At 42.5% G+C, this 21,470-nt stretch overlaps 1 protein-coding gene across 1 annotated transcript; it reads right to left on the reverse strand.

The window, feature by feature from the left end:
• Positions 1-13,072: 13,072 nt before the first annotated feature.
• Positions 13,073-14,422, reverse strand: LOC120226594 (small proline-rich protein 2E-like). Its single transcript, XM_039224768.1, has 2 exons — positions 14,298-14,422; positions 13,073-13,599 (listed from the first exon to the last, which is right to left on the reverse strand). Exon 2 carries the CDS (start codon positions 13,576-13,578, stop codon positions 13,384-13,386), a length of 195 nt encoding a protein of 64 aa, XP_039080699.1. The 5' UTR covers positions 13,579-13,599; positions 14,298-14,422; the 3' UTR covers positions 13,073-13,383.
• Between the last annotated feature and the right edge of the window lie 7,048 nt (positions 14,423-21,470).

Raw genomic sequence — 21,470 nt, forward strand, 5'->3', positions numbered from 1 at the left:
CTGGTTTTGTTGGCAGGACATTAGGGTGGGAGTTCAGTCAACCTGAAACCAACAGTTATTTAGAAAACAACTTGTGAAATCTTAGGTCATTATTTTCTCTTCAGAATTGACCCCAAGACTGCTGATATCTGCACCTAATCATGAGTACACACACACACACACACACACACACACACACACTCACATATGCACATATAGTCATACTTAACATACTTAGATGTTCAAGCCAAAGCTTCCTTCTTATTTATTTTTATATCCCTAATATTAAGGCACAGTCTTGTCACATAGACGATGTCCAGTAAAGGTGGTTCCCCCACAAAAATGGAAACTCCATTAGAACAGAGATTCCCCTCCCTGGTTTGCATACTTCTATATTCCAGTGTCTAGAATAGCACCCAGTAATTGTTAGGAGCTCAGCAAATAATGATTGAATATATAAATCATATATGAATGAATAAATGAATGAGAAAAGAAAGAAAAGCAGACAAGAAAGAAGGCAGGCAAGTAAAAAGGAAGTTAAGCCTCCAGTTGGCATTTCACGGCAATGTTGGCTGTCACCATTTTCTCCGTGTGCACCTGCCATTTTCTCTAAGCATCTGTGAATGTGTGTGTGAGAATAAATGGCCGAGGGTTTGTTCTTCCAGCCAGCTGTCTCCGGTGCCAGAGGCCAGACATTGGCAAGAATTTAGGCTGGCTAATCCCTCATGGTCCAGTCTGAGGGGCTATAATTCCCAGGCTGGGCCCTGCTAGACCTATGCTGAATCTCTCCTCCTTCCTCCCTTTCCTTCTCCCTTCCTTCCCCTTGATCCCAACAGCCCCCATCTGAAGCAATACCCACCCAGGTCAGACCCAGATGTGGACGAGGCAGTCCCCAAGGTGCAGAGTGGATGAGGAGCAGATATCTCAGATGGGTTTTATAAGCTCTGGCTGAGCTGCGGGTGAGCCATGGCTCTAGGAGGAGCAGGAACTAGTTCCACCCACACTTGGGCACCTGCAAGGTGACATTCTTCTCCCTGTCTCTTCAATCCATCCCTGCCAGGGAGATTCTGAGTTACTCTCTTGAAGCTGCAGATCCAAACCTCATCAAATTGTGCTCTTTCCTAAACTCAGACTCCATGAAGCAGTGTGAGGATTCCTGGCCCAAGAATCTCATTTCTCAAGACGCTATGACTCTATTCTTTCTTTGAAATATATAAATAAATGATTTTCATCTCTTCCTAACTTAGCCTATGACCCAGTCTTTAAGAAAATATCTATTTAAATCCATGGATATTTTTGAGCTGCATAGCTTCCAGACTGATACCTGGAGAGAGGTCCTCTCTCTCTTCCCTGCCTCCTTCTCCCGTGATTGAGCAAACATGTAGATAGAAGTTAAAATAATCTGAGAACTACTGCTTGGATATATACTAAAGGATTATTTGAAAATAACTCTTGCCCCAATGTTGATAACCATGTTTTCATGTACATCACTTAACTTTTTCAACCTTCCCAATAACCAAACACGAAGGGCAGAGCTGTTGTCACCATGCATGTTCTGTCAATGGTGATAGGGAAGATGAAATGGTGAAAGGGTCCCACATCGGGAAAGAGCTGGAGTAAGGCCCCAACTGGGATTCCCTGGCTCTGACTCCACTCACTGCTGTGTTTCCTGTGGCATTTCTGTCTCCTAGACATACCACAGCAGCCAGCACCCTTTTACTTAGTTGAACAATTGGAGTCCTGGTCTTGTTTTGATAAGGTCTTACCCATAGCAACATGTAGAAGAATGAAACTGGACTACTTTGTTACACCATCAACAAAAATAAACTCAAAATGGATGAAAGACCTAAATGTGAGACAGAAAGCCATCAAATTCCTAAAGGAGAAAACAGGCGACAACCTCTTTGACATCAGCCACAGCAATTTCTTACTCAACACATCTCCAAAGGCAAGGAAATTAAAAGCAAAAATGAACTATTGGGACCTCATTAAGATAAAAAGCTTCTGCACTGCAAAATGAAATGTTGAAATGATCAACAAAACTAAAAGGCAACCGACGGAATGGGAAGATATTTGCAATGACATATTGGATAAAGGACTAGAATCCAAAATCTATAAAGAACTTACCAAATTCAACACCTGAAAAACAAATAATCCAGTGAAGAAATGGGCAGAGACATGAATAGACACTTTTACAAAGAGGACATCCAGATGGCCAACAGACACATGAAACGATGCTCAATGTCCCTCCTCATCAGGGAAATACAAATCAAAGCCCCACTGAGATACCATCTCCCACTGGTCAGAGTGGCTAAAATGAACAAATCAGGAGACTATAGATGCTGGCGAGGATGTGGAGAAATGGGAACCCTTTTGCACTGTTGCTGAGAATGCAGACTGGTGCAGCCACTCTGGAAGACAGTGTGGAGGTTCCTCAAAAAATTAACAATAGAACTCCCCTATGACCCAGAAGTAGCATTACTAGGAATTTATCCAAGGGATACAGGGGTGCTGATGCATAGAGGCACATGTACCCCAATGTTTATAGCAGCACTCTAAACAATAGCCAAAACATGGAAAGAGCCTAAATGTCCATCAACTGATGAATGGATCAGGAAGATTTGTTTATATATACAATGGAATACTACTTGGCAATGAGAAAGGATGAAATCATGTCATTTGCAGCAGCGTGGATGGAACTGTAGGGTATTATGCTAAGTAAGTCAGTCAGAGAAAGACAGATATCATATGTTTTCACTCATATGTGGGTCTTGAGAAACTTAACAGAAGGACATGGGGGAAGAAAAGGGGAAAAATAGTTATAAACAGAGAGGGAGGGAGGCAAACCATAAGAGACTCTTAAATGCAGAGAACAAACTTAGTGTTGTTGGGGGTGGGGGAGAGGGGAAATGGGTGATGGGTATTGAGGAGGGCACTTGTTGGGATGAGCAATGGGTGTTGTATGTAAGCCAATTTGACAATAAATTATATTTTCAAAAAAAGATAAGGTCTTCCTCAATGGGAACCCTGGGAAGTGGACAGAGTGAGGTTCTGCCTTGCTTTTTCTCTGCATCTTGTTTCACCCGAAAAGGCTCAGCTCCCTCTGTATTATACCCTTCGACTGCAGCATGGACCTGATGGGGCCAGCCTTTGGCAGGGACTAGAGGCAAGCTTCTGCTCTGTACCTCAGCATCCCCCACCTCAGCATGAACTCGGCCCTCCTTTCTTCTGTTGATGAGTTAGTGTGATGATACTTAAAATTGTACCAGTCTCCAAGAAGCGCTCACAAGTCTTTCCTTTTCCTCATTGTTGTGTCCCTTCTGTGGGTCTTCCAGCTTCCTTTTAGGACCCTCACCCATTCTTCTTTATTCTACCCAAAGCCAACCACGTTTGCTCTTCTCTTGAGCATATTTCTCACATGGTTCTCTCTCCAGGGCATCTAGCCCTTAGGTAAGAACAGAGTCCAGGGAAAGGGGTTAAAATCTGGGCAACTCTAATATAATTAGAGGCACCTCTAGTACTGGGGTTTCTGAAGAGCTCGGAGGGCTGGTGGTGTAGTGACCCTGTGGGTCTCAGGAAGGGGACAGGGCAAAAGGAGGAGGAGGAGAATGTGATGGAGGGGGAGTCCCTTCTGCACTGGAAGGTTTCATTAAGAACACTTCTGGTGTTGGGACAGCTCCTGAGGTCCTGAGAAGAAGGAACATGAAGACAACTAATCAGTCTAATGTGAGCCTTGATTTGAGAGGGGATAAATAATCAGGTTGAATAAAATACTGAAAACAGCAATCTTGTGACTTGTTTCCCACGTGGTGCTCTGGAAGGAGCTAAGACACCATGCTGAGACAGTACCACCAAACCCTCTGTCTCCTATCTGTCCCAGGGAGAAGGAAGGGGCTCTCGTGCTGGCCAGTAAGATTCCTGGGCCCGTGGGGAGTGGGAGGTGGGAGTGTCACCTACTGGGATGAGCAGAGTGTGTGCCTCCACAGTGGCAAGCTGCAGGGCCAGGATGTCTGGGGGCCCCAGCCAGGCCTCAGGGGGCGACCTGGCTGCAGAGCCGAAGTGAGCCAGAGTGAACCGGGAGGATCACGGCCTGCCTATCGCGGTCCCCTGTCCCAGACAGTAGGGCCAAAGCACAAGTTCACTGACCAGAATTCACCAGCCTGCCCCAGCACAGGAATCCTGTGAGGTCAGTCCTCCTAGAGGGCAGCAAAAATCCAAAATCCAACAGAAAAAGCCCGGGTGTCTCTTTTTGTGTGGCCTCCAGCCCAAATAAACTTCCCTGTTGAACCCAGGTGCCCTCCAGGGCAGAACAATGGGAAGTGGTATAAAAATGTTAATAGGGAGGTAAAATGTACCCTGACTGAATAATTTTCTAAAGTGAGATATCCCTTTTTTTTTTATTTTAATGTTTTATTTATTTCTAGGAGAGAGAGAGAGACAGCGTGAGCAGGGGAGGGTCAGAGAGAGAGAGGGAATCACAGACTCTGAAACAGGCTCCAGGCTCTGAGTTGGCAGTCAGCACAGAACCCACGCGGGGCTTGAACCCACAAACCGCGAGATCATGACCTAAGCGAAAGTCGGACGCTTAACCAACTAAGCCACTCAGTCGCCCCTAAAGTGAGATATTCTTAAACAAGAAGAGACAGAAATACAGATGTCTAATCAGTAATTTTAAGTGTTTCCCCCTTTATCCCCAATGGCAAGTGGGTCAGTTGCTCGAGAAACAGCATTATATTCTTCAAAACTGATGTTCTTATTTAAGTATAGTGTACAAAATCTCACTACCCTACCAAGTTTTATTAAAAGCCTGGGCTTCCTCCATCCAGCTCTCCGGGGAAACAGTCCACCAGGTGCACCCCCTTCCATCTCTTTCCCTTCTTTATCTTTCCCAGGTTCCACCTCACTTCAGGTCTCTTCCAGAAGCAGGCATGTAAGGAAGTTTTGGATGTATCTCAGGTGGCCTCCCTTTGACAACCACCCCACTCACCTACCCCTTGAACCACTCACCTGTGCCTCACCCAGCCAATTAAGGACCAGCTCAGACCCACCCCTCGGGGGACTTCCTGATTCCTGCCAATTGCCATTCCACCCATGCCCCAGACAGTCTCTATCACTCTCCTCCTAACACTGGGAATTTGTATTCTATAATCTACCACTCCAGTTGGGATTATTCTCTTGAAGTATGATTTACCTGGTCTAATGTGATGTTATTTTCTGGTGTAGTGGTGCATACTAAACAAATTGGGATGCTCATGCAATTCTGAGTCAGCAACAGGAAGACTTTGGAACTGGGCCTTCCTAGAGCCCCACTGAGGTCCTGGCAGCTCCTTAAAAATTGAGATATAAGTTCATACCCATAAAATAAGTAAATAAATAGCTTTATTTATTTATTTATTTATTTATTTATTTATATCCAGGTTTCTTAACATATAGTGTGATAATGGTTTCAGGAGTAGAATTTAGTGATTCATCTCTTACATATAATATCTAGTGCTCATCCCAGTGACTGGCCTCCTTAATGCTCACCACCCATAAAATTCACCCTTTTAAAATATGCAATTCGGTGATGTTTAGTGTATTCATAAGATTGTGCCACCATCACAATCTGATTCCAGAACATTCTCATCACTCAGAAAAATCTATTGGTAATTATTACCTTTTTCATCCCCATCACTGCCTCCCCCCACCATCTCCTGGTAAACACAATAGGCTTTTTGTCTGTGTGGATTTCCCTCTTAAAGAAATTTGTATACATTGAATCATACAATATTCAGCTTTTCCTGTCTGGATTCTTTCACTTAGCATAATGCTTTTAATGCTCTTTCAAGTTGTAGGATGTATTTTTTTAAAACTGAATTTTTAAATGTTTTAATGTTTTATCTATTTATTTTTGAGAGAGAGAGACAGAGAGACAGAGAGAGAGAATCGGAAGCAGTCTTCAGGCTCTTAGCTGTCAGCACAGAGCCTGAAGCAGGACTTGAACTCATGAACTGTGAGATCATGGCCTGAGCTGAAGTCAGATGCTTAACCAACTAAGCCACCCAGGCACCCCTCAAGTTGTAGCATGTATTAATACTTTATTCCTTTTTATGGCTGAAAAACCATTTTATTGTATAGATATATCACCTTTTGTTTATTCATTAATAATCACTTTTAGCTGTGAATAATGATGCTATGAACATTCAGTTACAAATTTTCATATGAAAATATGTTTTTGATTCTCTTGAGTAGATCCTTAGAAGTGAAATGACTGGATAAAAAACCGTTTTATTTTTGGAGGAGCTACCAAACTTTTAAAGATGGCTGTACCAGTTTACATTCCCAAGTAGTAATGGATGAGGGTTTCAATGTTTCCAATCCTTTCCAACATTTTTATTGTCCATCCTTTAAAAATTATTATTCTAGCCATTCTAGAGGGTGTGAAGTATGGAATCTACTATGGGTTTGAGTTGCATTTCTCCAGTGAATAATGACTGAACATCTTTCATGTGCATACTATCTTTGGAGAAATGTCTATTTGAATGTTTGGCTCATTTTTAAGCAGGACTTTTTGTCTATTTATTGTTGAGTTGTAAGTGTTCTTTATAGATTTTGGAATTTTATCCCAAATCTTTAGCTTGTCTTTTCACTTTCCTTATAGTACCCTTTGGAGCACAAAAGTTTTACATTTTGATAAACTCTAATTTACCTATTTTTTCTTTTGTTGTTTGTGCTTTTGACATCATATCTAAAAATGACTGCCAAATCCAAGGTCTTGGAGATTTACCCATATCTTTTCTAAGAGTTTCATACCTTTAACTCTTATATTTAGGGCTTTGATCCATTTTGAGTTAATTTTTGTATATGTTTGAAGGATCTACACTTCCCAATTTCAAAAACTTACTTCAAAGCTATAGTTAATAAGACTGTGTTATTGTCACCCTCCCGTCCCCACCCCTACTCCAGAAACCTAAATCCAAATCTCCTGAGCACCTCTAACTCCACTGGTGCAAGAGGAAACTGTTATTTCTCCCTGTGAACATCATTTCTCTCCCCATCCTTGGTCCCCATGAAGGCTGGATCCTGGTGAGTCAGTCCCATGTAATTTGCCCACAGACAGGCAGCTTGTTCTTCTGCATCGTGGCAATCATTCTTCTCACGTGGAATTTTTTTTTTTAACAGCCTCCTAAACCTCCCTGCAGCCACTTCATACTCCTCAGTGATCTACCTCAAAACCACTTTAGGGATAGTAGCTCTAAAATAAACATCTCTGCCTAGCTTAAAGTGTTCCTGTTCATCCTCACTATCTAGGGTACAAAAGCCTCCACTCCTTGGAAAGCACGGTCTGTTGATCTCTTTGTGTTGGTTTGATAAGGTCCTGAGGTTCTTCTGATACCATCTTAGTGAACTTGTTGCAGGATTCTCGCACAGAGAGTCGTGACACTGAGGCTTTTCTTTCCAGGAAGCAACTTTATTCGTGCCAGCACTGCTCAGTTGGGTTCGTACCCAAAGAACTGAGCGGCCCACATCACATGGCATAGTTTTTTTTAATACATTTTCTATTTCTTTGCCTCCCATATATGGTAACACACATAAACATGCAGTCTAATTAAGTTGTCTCAGCTTACAAGGCCATGGGGGATGTAGGCACCTGGGCGCATATCTAGGTGACCTTGAAGTCTTCTCTCCTCTTTTTCTCTCTCCTTAGGGAGGGGTTCCTACCACAAACTCAGTTCTCACAAAGGGCATAAACCCCATAAAGAAAAGACAGTGTTATTATCATAAGGGTAAATATAGATCAATGGAATAGAATTGAGAATAAATTCATATACTTATGGCTAATTGATTTATGACAAGAGTGTAAGACGATTCAATGAAGAAAAAATGAAAAAAATGAAGAAAAACTGAAATTCCTAACTCAGTTGATTCTGTCCTCGAATAGCTTGTGGTTTTTTGTTTTGTTTTCATCAAAAAATCTTCTATACCTAACAGCCAATGAGTTGAAATAACCATTACTTGTAAGTAACTTCTTTTACAAATAAAAGAGGAATTTAGGAAAAATTAATTAACTAATGATAGTAACTTTAGAAATTCACTGAAAGTTTTTTAAAAATAAAATCTGTGTGTGTGTGTGTGTGTGTGTGTGTAGATTGGATAGATAGTCATCCATGAAAACAAAAATAGATGCAAAAATCAATATTATTTATTTCTATGGGCACGTGAATATATGAAATACATAGAAATAGCATATAGTAATAAAATGAAATACTGTAGCATAGCAAAGGAAGCCATCAGGAAAACAGAAAAGGCAGCCTACTAAACGGGAGAAGATATTTGCAAGTGATACATCTGATAAAGAGTTAATATCCAAAATATAGAAAGTCTACACCCTCAAAAATAATCCCATTAAAAATGGGCAGAGGACCTGAACAGACATTTTTCTAAAGAGGACATACTGATGATAAACAAACAGGTGAAAAGATTTTCAACATCACTATGCATCAGGGAAATGCAGATCAAAACTACCCCTATACTTGTCAGAATGGCTAAAATAAAAACCACAAAAAATAACAAGGGTTGGCAAGGATGTGGAGAAAAGGAACCACATACAATGTTGGTAGGAATGCAAATTGGTGCCGCCACTGTGGAAAACAGTAAAGAGGTCCCTTAAAACCTTAAAAATAGAATTACCAAATGATCGAGCAATTCCAAAACTGGCTATTTACCCAAAGAAAATGAAAATACTAATTCTAAAAGACATATGCACTCTTGAGGCATATGGTGGCCTCAGGCAGTGGAACATGTGACTCTTGAAGTCAGGGTTATAAGTTCGAGCCCTGTATTGGATGTAGAGACTACTTACAAATAAAATCTTTAAAAAATATATATGCACTCCAATGTTTCTTGCAACATTGTTTACAATAACCAAGATATGGTAGTAACCCAAGTGTCCATCGATAGATGAGTGGATAAAGAAGATGTGTGTATATACACATTAACACACACACATACACACATGTGTTGATTTTATATATATGTATAAATTATACAGATTATTTATATATCATATATAATTCTATAAATATAATTAAGCATTATACACTTTATTTATATATAAGATTATATATTATATATATTTATATATAAATTATAACTATTATTATGGGATATTACTCAGCCATAAAAAATGAAATTTTGCCATTTGCAATAACATGGATGGAGATACAGGGTATAATGCTAAATGAAAGAAGTCAGTTAGAGAAAGGCATGCCACAAGATTTCACTCATATGCAGAATTTACGAAACAAGACAAAAGAACAGAGAAAAGGAGACAAAGAAAAAATAGACTCTTACATACAGAGAACAAACCAGTGGTTGCCAGAGGGAAGGTGGGGAGGGGGATGGGCACAGCAGATAATGGGGATTGAAAGCACACTTATCGTGATGAGCACTGAGTAATGTATCAAATTGTTGAATCATTATATTGTACACCTGCAACCAATATAAAACTTGGTGTTAATTATACTTCATAAGAACATTCTTAAATGAAATGCTTGTATGTGCCACTCATGATTATCTGAGTCTGGGAGTGAGTTAGAAGAGTAGTCAAAGGTATCTTAGCCTTTTCTTTATAGTTATATTTCCTCTTTCAAATGAAAGGGTATACATACATTTTGTAATTTTAAAAATTAATTACATGTTAAAAATGCTAACCAGGTATCACATGATACCAATAGTTACTCATTTTGAGTGATACAGATATTTAGTATTTCCATATATGTCTTAAAATTTCTCAAAATAAAAAGCTTAAAGCAAAGAAAGAGTAAACTGAAGAATAAATGTCAAGCAGTCAATACCCCAGATGTTGATATTGATTATTCTGGCTGATACAATTTCATTTTATTACTCTTTTTATCCATGTATAATTAACATTTCAAATGTAAGAATTTATATACTCTTTGGGTATATTGACAAAACTCTCACATAAACATACACACACAATCCAGTTCTAAAATACTTAGGGATGGAAATTATAGGGATGGTTTCACATAGCTTTTGTACTGGCTTTGTCATTTTCATCACAAATGAGATCTGATGTTCCCCACTGTCATTCCAGATTTAGGCAGACAGCTTGGCCTCTTGACTTTCCTCAAATCCACCTGGGCAATCCCACACGGCCATTGTCTCACGCGGAGCTGCCCTAGGGAGAGAGATGGTAGACGTCAAGCGATGGAAAGCTCCTAGCTCTTAATATACACAGCCTAAATGGCCTTTACAATGTTCCCGAGGAGCTGTGTTTGGCAATTCTTGGACAAGTATTAAAAACATTCAAGAGCTTTAGTTCTCTTGCTGGTTCATTCCAAATTTTAAGGATCACATTAAATCTCTCACTGGAAGCATTCCTTTCTTTAATTTTGTACTTCCTGATTTTAAAAAGGCAGCAAACAGCCCACACAAAATGAGTGAAACATATTAAATCTCTCAAATGTTCTTTTTCTTCTCCCTATTCTTTTCCAGGATACCGAGCTTCTAGAGCCCTGTGCTTTTCAGTTCCCCAGGTCAATTGGAGTCCTGGAGCGTCAGGCAACATGGCTCTGTCAAGGTGATGAATCTTGTATCTCCTTATAAAATCCTGTTTCAATTTTTTTTTTCACATTTGTATTCTGTACTTTATTTCTATTGAAAGAGGTGATCTAGAGCATACTTATAAAGTATGTAATATGCATAACATCAGGCACAGCAATACGTGGGAAGGCACTCACAATGACTAGAGATCAATTTTGCAATATACATCAAGGATCTTAAAATATTCATAATGTTTAACTTATTATTATGACATAAAAACAATCCTAGGAAGCAATTTGGAGTTTAGACAGAGGATCATATATATGAATGTTCACTGAAGCTTCATTTATATTATACATAAACTGAGTAAAAGAAACATATCTGTCCATCCTGTTTCAATTTTTAAAACTACATTCTGGGTTTCAAGGCTGATTTCTTCATCAGACAGAGGCTTCATGGCTCCAGCAGTGACAGTCCCAGCCTTGGGGGTAACTCTGGCTCAGATGTGTCTTTCTTGTGCTACGTTGAACCGAGTGTGCCCTCAGTGCCCTGAGCTGTAGGGCTGCGTGTCTCCACTCTCTAGTGCAGGGTGGGGGGGATCAGGTGGGACAGCTGGTGCCCTGACTCACTGGCCTCCTCGTCTTCCCCAGTCACATGACAAACTTCTAGCTCCTCTCCTGCTCTGTCTTGCTCCTGGAGCTACCTGCTGGGGAGACTGCAGAGAGGGCCGACCCAGAGAGCCATCCCTAACCTGTGCCGGCCAGTCCTGATAAGGCAGCGCGCTCTGTGGGAGACATCGCAGACCCGGACTGAATGAGACAAACTGCCCGTATTGAGGGGCTACTAAGACTTTAAGTAACCTAACGGGACACATAGAAGTTAAAATATACTGTTGGCAAGTACGATGATGAACATGCAGAGTTTACCCCAAAAGGCGTTTAATTCGGCACAGGTTGGCAGTGGTGAGGATCTGATCGAAATCAGAGGTCTGGGTGGGTCAGACTGTGGACTTTGAGGCTCCCATCCATGAATGGGTTGCAGGAGCCTGCCATTCCTCATTTCACGTTGGTCACTGGCGGGGGCGCTGGGGTGGCATTTCAGTGGAATGACTTAGGTGTGGTTCTGTCTCCTCCCACATTCCTGGCCAGGGGCTCAGTGTCCTTCAGAGTGCTCAATGTCTCTGGGCAGAAGGGAAAGGAATGTGGGTCGCTCATTTCATTCAGCAGAAGACACTCATTTCTTAGGACTGTTCATATCTGTGGACACTGGGGGAAGTACAATTTCCTATTCTCTAATTGCATGAGGGAGATTGAAGGTATTGTCCATTTGGAAATGTCACTTAACACCGGGACCCTGAGAATATATTTCTGATTGTTGAGTAGTCTTTACAACTTCTGTCCATTTGATGCCTAAGAATATTCACCATGAGCATGAAATTAATCTCACTCCTATTCTCCATGCTTTCAACAGTCCAGCTAATAGTAGGTGGGGGCCCCTCACTGAGTTCTGGGTAATGATTCAGATTCAGATTCAGATGATTCTTGACCCTGAGGTTTTGAGACCTGAGCAATAACTCACAAAATATGCCTCAAATAGGGCTGAACAATCTCATTCTGGATGTATCTCAGGGTTGCGTTCAAAGAAAAACCAATACATGTTCTCAGAAAGAAAAACAAGTTAAAATTCATTGAAATGATTAAACTTAATTTAAATGTGTATTTTGAAAGTGGCGAACTGAACCCAATGTTTATGGCAGCATCTCAACAATAGCCAAATTATGGAAAGAGCACAGATGTCCATCAGGCGATGAATGGATAAAGAAGATGTGGTATATAGATATACAAGGGATATTACCTGGCGATGAAAAAGAATGAAATGTTGGCATTTGCAACAGTGTGGATAGAATTGGAGTGTAGTATATTGAACGAAATAAATCAGTCAGAGGAAGACAAGTATATTATTTCACTCACGGTAAATGTAGACGCAAAAGAGATGAAGGCAGGAGAAGGGAAAAAGGAAGCAAGAGGAAAACAGAGAGGGAGGCAAACCATAAGAGACTCTTAGATACAGAGAACAACCTGAGGCCTACTGGAGGGGGGTGGGGTGGGCTAGATGGGTGACGGACATTTAGGAGGGCACACGTCGTGATGAGCGCTAGGTGTCCTATGTAAGTGATGAGTCACTGAATTCTACTCCTGAAACCAATACTACGCTATACGTTAACTAGTTTGAATTTGAATTTGAAACCAGAGTGGCAAACTGGAAATACATTGCAAAAGAAATAGCTTAAATCTTCTTTACCTATTTCCCTAACTTTGTACTCACGTTTGTACCAGAAAAGGCTAGACATGAGTTTAAAACCAGTAAAAGAGAATCATTTGATGTACCCATTCCACGAGACACATTTCCGGCAACACTGAACTCAGGTGATGGGAAAGCTTGACTCTAAGAAGTATCTCAACCGGAATGGAAAGGAACATTCATGTGGTGTAGTGGACAGAAGAGACTACAAACACAAAGTGCAAACAAAAGTAATGTGGACTCAACCAAGACACACGTGCTTTATTGGAGAAGCGAAAGAACAGGGCCACCAAAAGGCTCACAGGGGAGAGATCACCACCCAGATCGCAGACAGACTGATGGCAAAGTGCGATTAGACCACAGCCCACTGCTCATCTTCCCACAACGTGGGACCAGCTCCGGGAACGCAGCCTTTTCTCTGTCCGCTGTCAACCCAGGTGGCAGGTCAGGGAACATGCATTCTGTCCTCGCGGCTGAAGGGACGGGGATGGAGTCCTGAGACGCCCACGGGAGAGCCTGTGTCTTGCGGTTTCGTGGTCCTGGTGCATCCTGCTGCGGTCACTTGCTCTTGGGTGGGCACTTCTGGTGGCAGGGGGGGCTCGGCGGCACAGGAGGGCACTTCTGCTGGCAGGGGGGTGGGGGGCACGGCACAGGGGGGCACGGAGGAGGGGGACATGGCTCCGGACACTTCGGGGGAGGGCACACAGGAGGTGGCTGGCAGGGCTGCTTGCACTGCTGCTGTTGATAAGACATCGTTCCTGGGCAGCAAGGAGCCTGAGATGCAAACAGACGACAGCGTTCCTAACACGGGCAGTCCTGCTGGCACAGCAAGGAGCTGGGCCGCGGACCCTCCAGCCTGCAGGGACCCTCAGTTCCCTCACGCTGTCTGTATGGGTCTGTGGGGCTCCCTCGCCCTTCCCTTTGAGCACCTCTTGGGCCTTTTCCGGTTAATGCTTCATTCTATCGCATTGTACAGACACGATGGCCTGTGTGCTCTGTGAGTACAGACATCACGCGGAGAAGAAGAACCCAGATATGAAAGCTGAAACTTCTAGCCAGTCCCCAAACGGACCTCTACCGATAGCTTTCTGAGCCCTGGTTACTAGTCTCACTGACCTGACTGGGGTTCTGAGCCCCGGGCTTCTGAGGAGGACTGCCCAGCCTCCCACCCAGCACTCAAGGGGACTGGGCTCTGGGAGGGACGCACTTGGAACGTGCGTGCAACAGGCCACAGGACACCACCTCGTCTCTGTCATTGTCGGTCAGCCTAGGACTGTACCTCGGACTGCATTTCTGTCATGGCCTTCACGGCCACCTACCAAATGCTGACTAACATGTATCCCCCGCACCTCATGATCTTCTTCTCCCCGTGCACGAGCTTTAATGGGCTAAAATAAATGGTGCTGTGTTCTCCCAGATTAAATCCCACCACCATCCAAGTGCCCAAAAAGATTGCTAAGACTTGGACTCACCAGAGGCTTCAAAGGAGATGTATGCTTCAGTGTCTCCAGAAGATAGCACCAGTGTGGTGGAGAGTGCTTTTATAAGGGCCAGGCGGGCCCATGCAGGGGACAGCCCAGGGCTGGGATGATGCTCTCATTTCACAACCAAATTACCATCTGCACATAATCTCAGAAATGACTTGCCACACTCATGCGGATATCACCAAACTTCCTTGTCCAGGATCTTCCTCACCCTCACTGGGGAAGGCTCAGTGATTCACCTGAGACCTTGTCTCGCCCTCCCGTGTCAGTGTCATGTGACAGTTAGGGAACATGAGACATTCTGTGACATCTGTAATGCTCTTCTGTAGTCAGAGGTGGTGCCTCCCCTGCGCCCTGGCTCCCCCAGCACCTTAAATGTAAAGCTTGCTGCCCCATGCAGTTCCACCTGCCCAGCATCCGGCTTTGTTCCCTTTGATAGTAGAGTAGACGGTAGGGTGAGCGGGCCCTGCAGCCTGGCCGTATCTTAACCCTCACCCACAGTTTTCGTTTACAACTAACCCTTTCGACCATGTCCTACTGGTCTCCGGGCTCTTCTCGACAACTAATTGGCTTGAACAGAGCCACAGTCTTCTCTCGGTTCCTAGGTGTTGACAGCCCCAGCCTGGGCATCGTTTTATGTGGCTCCATTAATGGCCTTCACCAGGACAGCACAATCCTTGTTTTCTAGGCCACTGGCTTGGCCTCTCCAAAGTCTCCACACTTGCAGCTTTACACACTGACATAATGTGCTCTCTGTGGCCCTCATCACTGAGGGGGACTTGTGGTCCGCTAGAAACCCAAAGTCATTTTCTCTCACGTCTTCAAAACTGACTCAGTGTCTGAACTGCACACGTTTCACAGATTTTCTCCTCATGCTCCCCAACAGCACATGCTGCTTCCTCCTGCGAAAGGTAGCTCACTCACTCTCCATGAGGCTCCCTGTTCTGAATTGGCCTTCGGTGGGCCTTCCAGACTTAGTACATTCAAGGAAGGAAGCTCCATAAGCTATTTGCCCCACCTTTCAATTCATGGGTGTTTTCGCCTAGATAAATAACACATGGCCAACAGAAAACCCATCAAGAAACTCTTAGTATTCGTTTGTTGAACCACAGTAACACCTCGGCTAATATCACTCACTAGGCCTTGTGGTGAAAACATGAGTGCCCTGGTTATGCAGACATCTGTAGGCACCACTACCGTGTGACCTTAAATAATTCCTAACCTCCCTAAAGATCATTTACCATATGTGTAGAGCAGAGATAAGAAGTACACCAGCCTCCTAATTTCTTGGACTTCAGTGGCAGAAAAGGTTTTTCTAGAAATGCCTCTTCAAGCAAGGGAAACAAGAGAAAAATTAAACTATTGGGTCTACACCAAAATAAAAAGCTTTTGCACAAGGAAAGAAATCATCACCAAACAAAAAGGCCACCTACTAAATGGGAGAACATATTTGCCAATGATACATCTGATAAGGGGTCAATACCCAAAATATATGAAGAACTTATACAAGACAACATCAAAAGAGAAGAAAACAAATGATCTGATTCAAAAATGAGCAGAGGAATTTATCCTGCACAGACATTCTCCAAAGAAGACATGCCGATGGCCAGCAAACATAGGAAAAGACGCTTAACATCACTAATCATTAGAGAAATGGAAATCAAAACCATACTGAGATATCAGTTCACAGCTGTCAGAATGCCTCAGATCAAACCACAAGAAATAACAAGGGTTGGCGAGAGTGTGGAGACAAAGGAGCCCTCATGGACTTTTGGTGGGAAGGTAAGTTGGTGTAGCCACTGGGGAACACAGTCTGGTGGTCCTCAAAAAATTAACGAACGCATGACCATATGATCCAGTTAATCCACCACTGGCTATTTACCCAAAGGAAACTAAAACACTAATCTGAGAAGATATAGACACCCCTATGTTTATTGCACCATTATTTGCAATAGCCAAGATCTGGAAGCAGCCCAAGTGCTCACTGATAGATGCCTGGGCAAAAGAGATGTGGTAAATACAGACAATGGAAAATTGCTCAGGCAATGAAAACAAACATCAAAAACAGAAAAACAAAAAACAAAACAAAACAAAAATGATGAAAACTTGTCATTCACAACAACATGGATGGACCTGGATGGTATAATGCTACGTGAAAGTCCGAGAAAGACAAATACATGTGAATTTATGCATATGTGGAATTTAAGAAACAAAACGAACAAAGGAAACAGAGGCAAACAAGAAAGCAAACTCTCAAATACAGAGAAGAAACTGGCCGTAGTCAGAGGAGAGGCAGGTGGAGACAGAGGTATAAGTGAGTGGGTTTTAGAGCACACTCACTGCGATGAGCCCTGAGTAATGTACAGAACTGTCGAGTCCCTATGATGTATACCTGAAACTAATAGAACACTGTCAATTATACCTCAAATCAAAAAGTATCTTCCTTCAAAAGTTTGCTGCAAAAACTCAGCGATATACCTAATATAAGGTAGGTCTTCAAGAAACACAGCTGTCTATATATATGATAAGGGGTTAGTTCCCAAAATATAAGGAGTACCTTCAATTCCAAAGCAAAAAAAAAAATGGATAACCTTAATTCTTAATATATTATTTTAATGTTTGTTTAATTTTGAGAGAGAAAGAGATCAGGGAAGGGGCAGAGAGAGAGGGAGACCTAGAATCTGAAGCAGGCTCCATGCTCTGAGCTGTCAGCACACAGCCTGATGTGGGTCTGGAACTCATGAAGCACGAGATCATGAAACTGATGCTTCACCCACTGAGCCACCCAGGTGCCCCAATAACCTTAATTTTTAAATGGAGAAACTATTTGAATAGACATTTCATCAAAGACATAAACGGTCAACAGCCATGTGTAAAGATGCTCAACGACACTTATCATTAGGGAAATACGGATCAAAACCATATGTGCTATCACTTCACACGCTATCACATCTTATGGCAGAATGACTGCCATAAGGAAACAAAAAACGACAGTAACAATGAGGTTGTAGGGAAAAGGGAACATTTGTATACTATTCATGGAAATGCAAAATGGTAAAGCAACTATGAAAAATAGTATGGAGTTTCCTCAACCCTTGAAAACCAGAACTACCATATGATCCAGCAATCCCTTGCCTGGTATTTACCCAAAGGAATTTAAGTCAGGATCTGGAAGAAAGAGCAGCACTCCTGCGTTCATTTCGGTATTACTCACAACACCTAAATGTAAACTGGCTTAGAATGGATAAAGAAATGTGGCATATAGGTACTGTGGAATATTATTCAGCTATGAAAAAGAAGAAACATTGCCATCTGAGACAACATGGATAAACCCGGAAGAGGTTATGTCAAGGGAAATAGGCCAGGTCCAGAAGGATCAATGCTGCGTGAATCCCCTGAATGAGGCATCTAAAATAGTCAAACTCATGGAAGTAAAGAATAGAGTCACAGTTGCCAGGAACTGGGTGAGGGAAACAGGGAGGTACTTATCACGGGTATAAGGTTTAAGTCAGGCAAGATGACTCAGTTCTGGAAGTTTGCTTACCACAGCTTGCCTGTAGATCCCAATAGTGTACTGTGCACTGAAGAATCTGTTAAGGGGGTGACCTCATGTTAGGTGCCCTTACCAAGATAGAATTTGTTTCAAAAGAAAAGAAATGTGAACCCTAAAACATAGAAAAATAATAAGGCAGCTATCACAATACCTAAGAGAGACTGGCTTTGTGTGGAAAAGGCCCCCTCAGGCTACGATCTTTCCTGCTCCCCTCTCTTCCAGATGACATCACTGCTAACCCGAAGGCCTCAGTGGGATATACCTTCCCTGCTTCTTACTTCTGAGAAGGGCCCTCCTCTGCCTGAAGGGGAGGCACCTCTTTGTCTTTACCCAGAAGAATGCTGTGCACCATCTGTAGTATGTCCAGCTCGACTGGGGGGAAAGGTACAGGAAGAATGTCAGTGGCTCAACATGGGGGTTTAAAGAGGTAGAAACCTCCATGGGCTGCGCCCTGTTCCTGATGTCTCTCTCTCAGCAGCTCTGAGGAGCAGCTCAGAGGATGGGTAGTTGGTCCTGCCTAGCACCCTGAGGTTCATCATTACGGTCACCTGGGTGGCCATTGGAGGCTGACATCGTTCAGCGATGCTAGAAGGAACAGGGATGCTCTTGGGATGGCTGAGACGCTTCCAGAACATTCAAGTCATGTTGAAATCCTAGAAACTAGAGGTGCTGCCTGCTGGGGTAAGGGAGTGACCTAAGGATCCTGTAGTTGACAACAGTTTTACTGACCCAATTTTGGACCTGCTTCTCTTTGCCTCATAAAGTACTAATAGATTCCAAAGTTATTTTCACCAATAAATTACTTGGGTTACCATTTTTGTTTGATAAACTGGAAGAGGATCAGACTTTCTTAAGGTGAGAAGACTTGATGAGGTTTACTAACTTCAGAAAGAGGCCTGATTATTTCTTGATTTGCAGAGATGTGTGAAGGACAGAGGACCCTACTTTTAACAAATAGTGGTACTCCAAGCACTCTGTTCAAATACATTTTATACTATTAATAATCCATGCAAGTATTCAAAAAATATAAAACCCACCATATTTAAATAAAGAAATCTGTAGGCACACATTATTAGCAAATTGGCCTGGTATGCACACAATGATGAGGTTTCACTCTAGTGTCTTTGTCTGAATTAGGTGTAAAACGCTGAGCTATTTTCAAACATTTCTATGAGTACTTCCCTGACAGACTTTTTTATATAGTGCAAAGGATTCTATAACACAACTCTTAAAAGGTGAAAATTGCAAGGCTGAGAGACCTGGTCCAAAGTTTCTGGTTTGCAAAATTTGAAATAGAAGGGAAGGACAGAGCTATGTAGTTGGTATTAGATAAGGAAAGAAAACAGGAAGGTGGGGAGAGGGAGGGGGAGGGAGAGGAAAGAAGAGGAAAGGGGAAAGAGAGCGGACTGTATTTCCCAAGGGACATTTGGATTTCACTTGAGTTGACCTTTATAGCCCAGTTCTTTATGTAAGCAATTTCATTATTGACATTGGGATGAGAGTGCTTAATGCTCTTCTCATAAAGCCTATGAACCCCAGCGATCGCCCTCCCTATGTACTTTCAGGCTCTCAGCAACTCGAGTTATCTTGATTCCCTCCATGACCGCCCCCCCCCCCTTTTGTGTTGTTTTCCCATCACACACACCCAGTCATGCCAGCTTCACAGAATAGATATTACTGGAATCCACTTCACCCCTACTGTGCTGACTACCACGGCCCTAACACAGGGCCTCCTCATCCTCGCTCGATCATTATCATTACTTCCCCATGCAGCTGTCTTCCCCGTTCTTGTTTCATTGAAACCCATCTTCTGCATTGCAGTCAGAGCAATCTATTAAAAGATCTCAACTGACCCAGTTACCTGCCTGCTTACAGCAGTCTTCACACAACACTTGGCTCGTACCAAACCTTCAGTACATGTTAGCTGTGCCTAAGATATCAAACAGTAGTACAGTTTATTTCTTCTGCACGGTGGAAGAGATCTCATTTACATATATATTTATACACACACATGTAACTTCATGTACATTAAATATAAATGTAGTTGTATTGTAGACATGGGTTGTTACCTGCTCTTTCACATAATATACAGTCTTTTAGAAGATCACTTTTCATTTTTGTCTATTATTTTATCCATAAATGATTTAATTGGAGACCATCCTCATGGAAGCATTTGGAATAATATGTTTTGATCAACTCTTTCAATGTTTGCTTGTTTTTCATAGTATCTCGATGTTTCTTAGGCAGGCATTACTCATGATGTTATAGAAGCCCCAAACCCAATAATGGTGAAAGAACTGCCTGAATAAATGAATACTTCTAATTTTTTATCATTTTTGTCAGTTTCCTTATAGCGATGGTTACTTAGTAATATCCTTAAACATGAAAAGGAACACTTATCTAGTTGTTCTTGATGAAAGTAAACAATGGCTTTGAAGACGCATAGGCAGAAATAGGCAGAGTCCCTGGGGTTCTGCAGGAGGAAATACAGAAGGTCAAGGGAGATTTGATGGCTCAGTTGGTAATTATTGGCTTTAGCATTGGAAAGCCCAGTGCAAGGTTCTAGATCTTAAAAGTATTGGGAATAATTCTTGTCAAGGCTAGCTGTAACGAAAAACAGATGTAAGAAGCAGAGGACGCTGAGAAATGATGAGCTCTCATCCCAAAGCAAGCCAGTGACACCCACAGGTTGTAACTCCTGTCTTGGAATTTCTCCTCTAGGGCATTGTGCTCTCACATTTCCATTGTGCTCTGCTGCTTCACTGAATACAGGAAGAGCTGCAAGGCAGGTGATAGCCGGTTGCCTTGTGCTGTGTAGGTATTGATGATATTGGTACCATTGAATAATCTATTAATGGATACAATAAATAAATAAGGGGCAGTCATCATAGGGATTACAGAATTAAAGTGACTACGTAAGCTGTATTTAGGACTTACGGGTAGACATTAGTGCCAACCACACTGCCTTTATTTGGGCAAAAACATGGATGAGTTCAGTTGGAAGGTGAGTGATCACTGGGTTGAGTACTCCCAGAGATGTTAAGGGAAAAAAAAGGCAGGGAGTTTTGAAGCCTCGGCGAACACCCACACTCATGTTTCAGAAGTGATCACAGGTCTGCTGAGTGATATTCAATAAAGCAAACATTTCAGTTTCTCTTAGTGAGCGAGCTATGACTTGAAAATTCCCACATGGTTTCAAATAAAGGAATGGACATCCTGGGANCTCCCAGAGATGTTAAGGGAAAAAAAAGGCAGGGAGTTTTGAAGCCTCGGCGAACACCCACACTCATGTTTCAGAAGTGATCACAGGTTGTTGAGTGACATTCAATAAAAACAAACATTTCAGTTTCGCTTAGTGAGCGATGACTTGAAGATTCCTCCCTGGTTTCAAATAAAGGAATGGACATCCTGGGATGAGCATGGCAGAAAGTAACCTTGGCATTCCAGTGGACATTAAGTGGGAAATGAAGCAGCCCCATGTCCCCCTTGACATGAGGCCACAGGGTCTTGTTCTCTAGAGAGGAGCACAGCCCGTGTTGTGCCGGATCCTGGCTTTAGTTCCTGTGCAGGGACCCTGTTGCTCCCTGTGGAGACCGTGCATTCTCTTC

This window comes from Hyaena hyaena, unplaced genomic scaffold (genome assembly GCF_003009895.1).
Source record: "Hyaena hyaena isolate Hyena2069 unplaced genomic scaffold, ASM300989v1 scaffold_1773, whole genome shotgun sequence".
Lineage (NCBI taxonomy): Eukaryota > Metazoa > Chordata > Mammalia > Carnivora > Hyaenidae > Hyaena > Hyaena hyaena.

Bases quoted from the DNA above. Each gene is read 5' to 3' on its own strand.
- LOC120226594 (XM_039224768.1), bottom strand. From the start codon at position 13,578: ATGTCTTATCAACAGCAGCAGTGCAAGCAGCCCTGCCAGCCACCTCCT.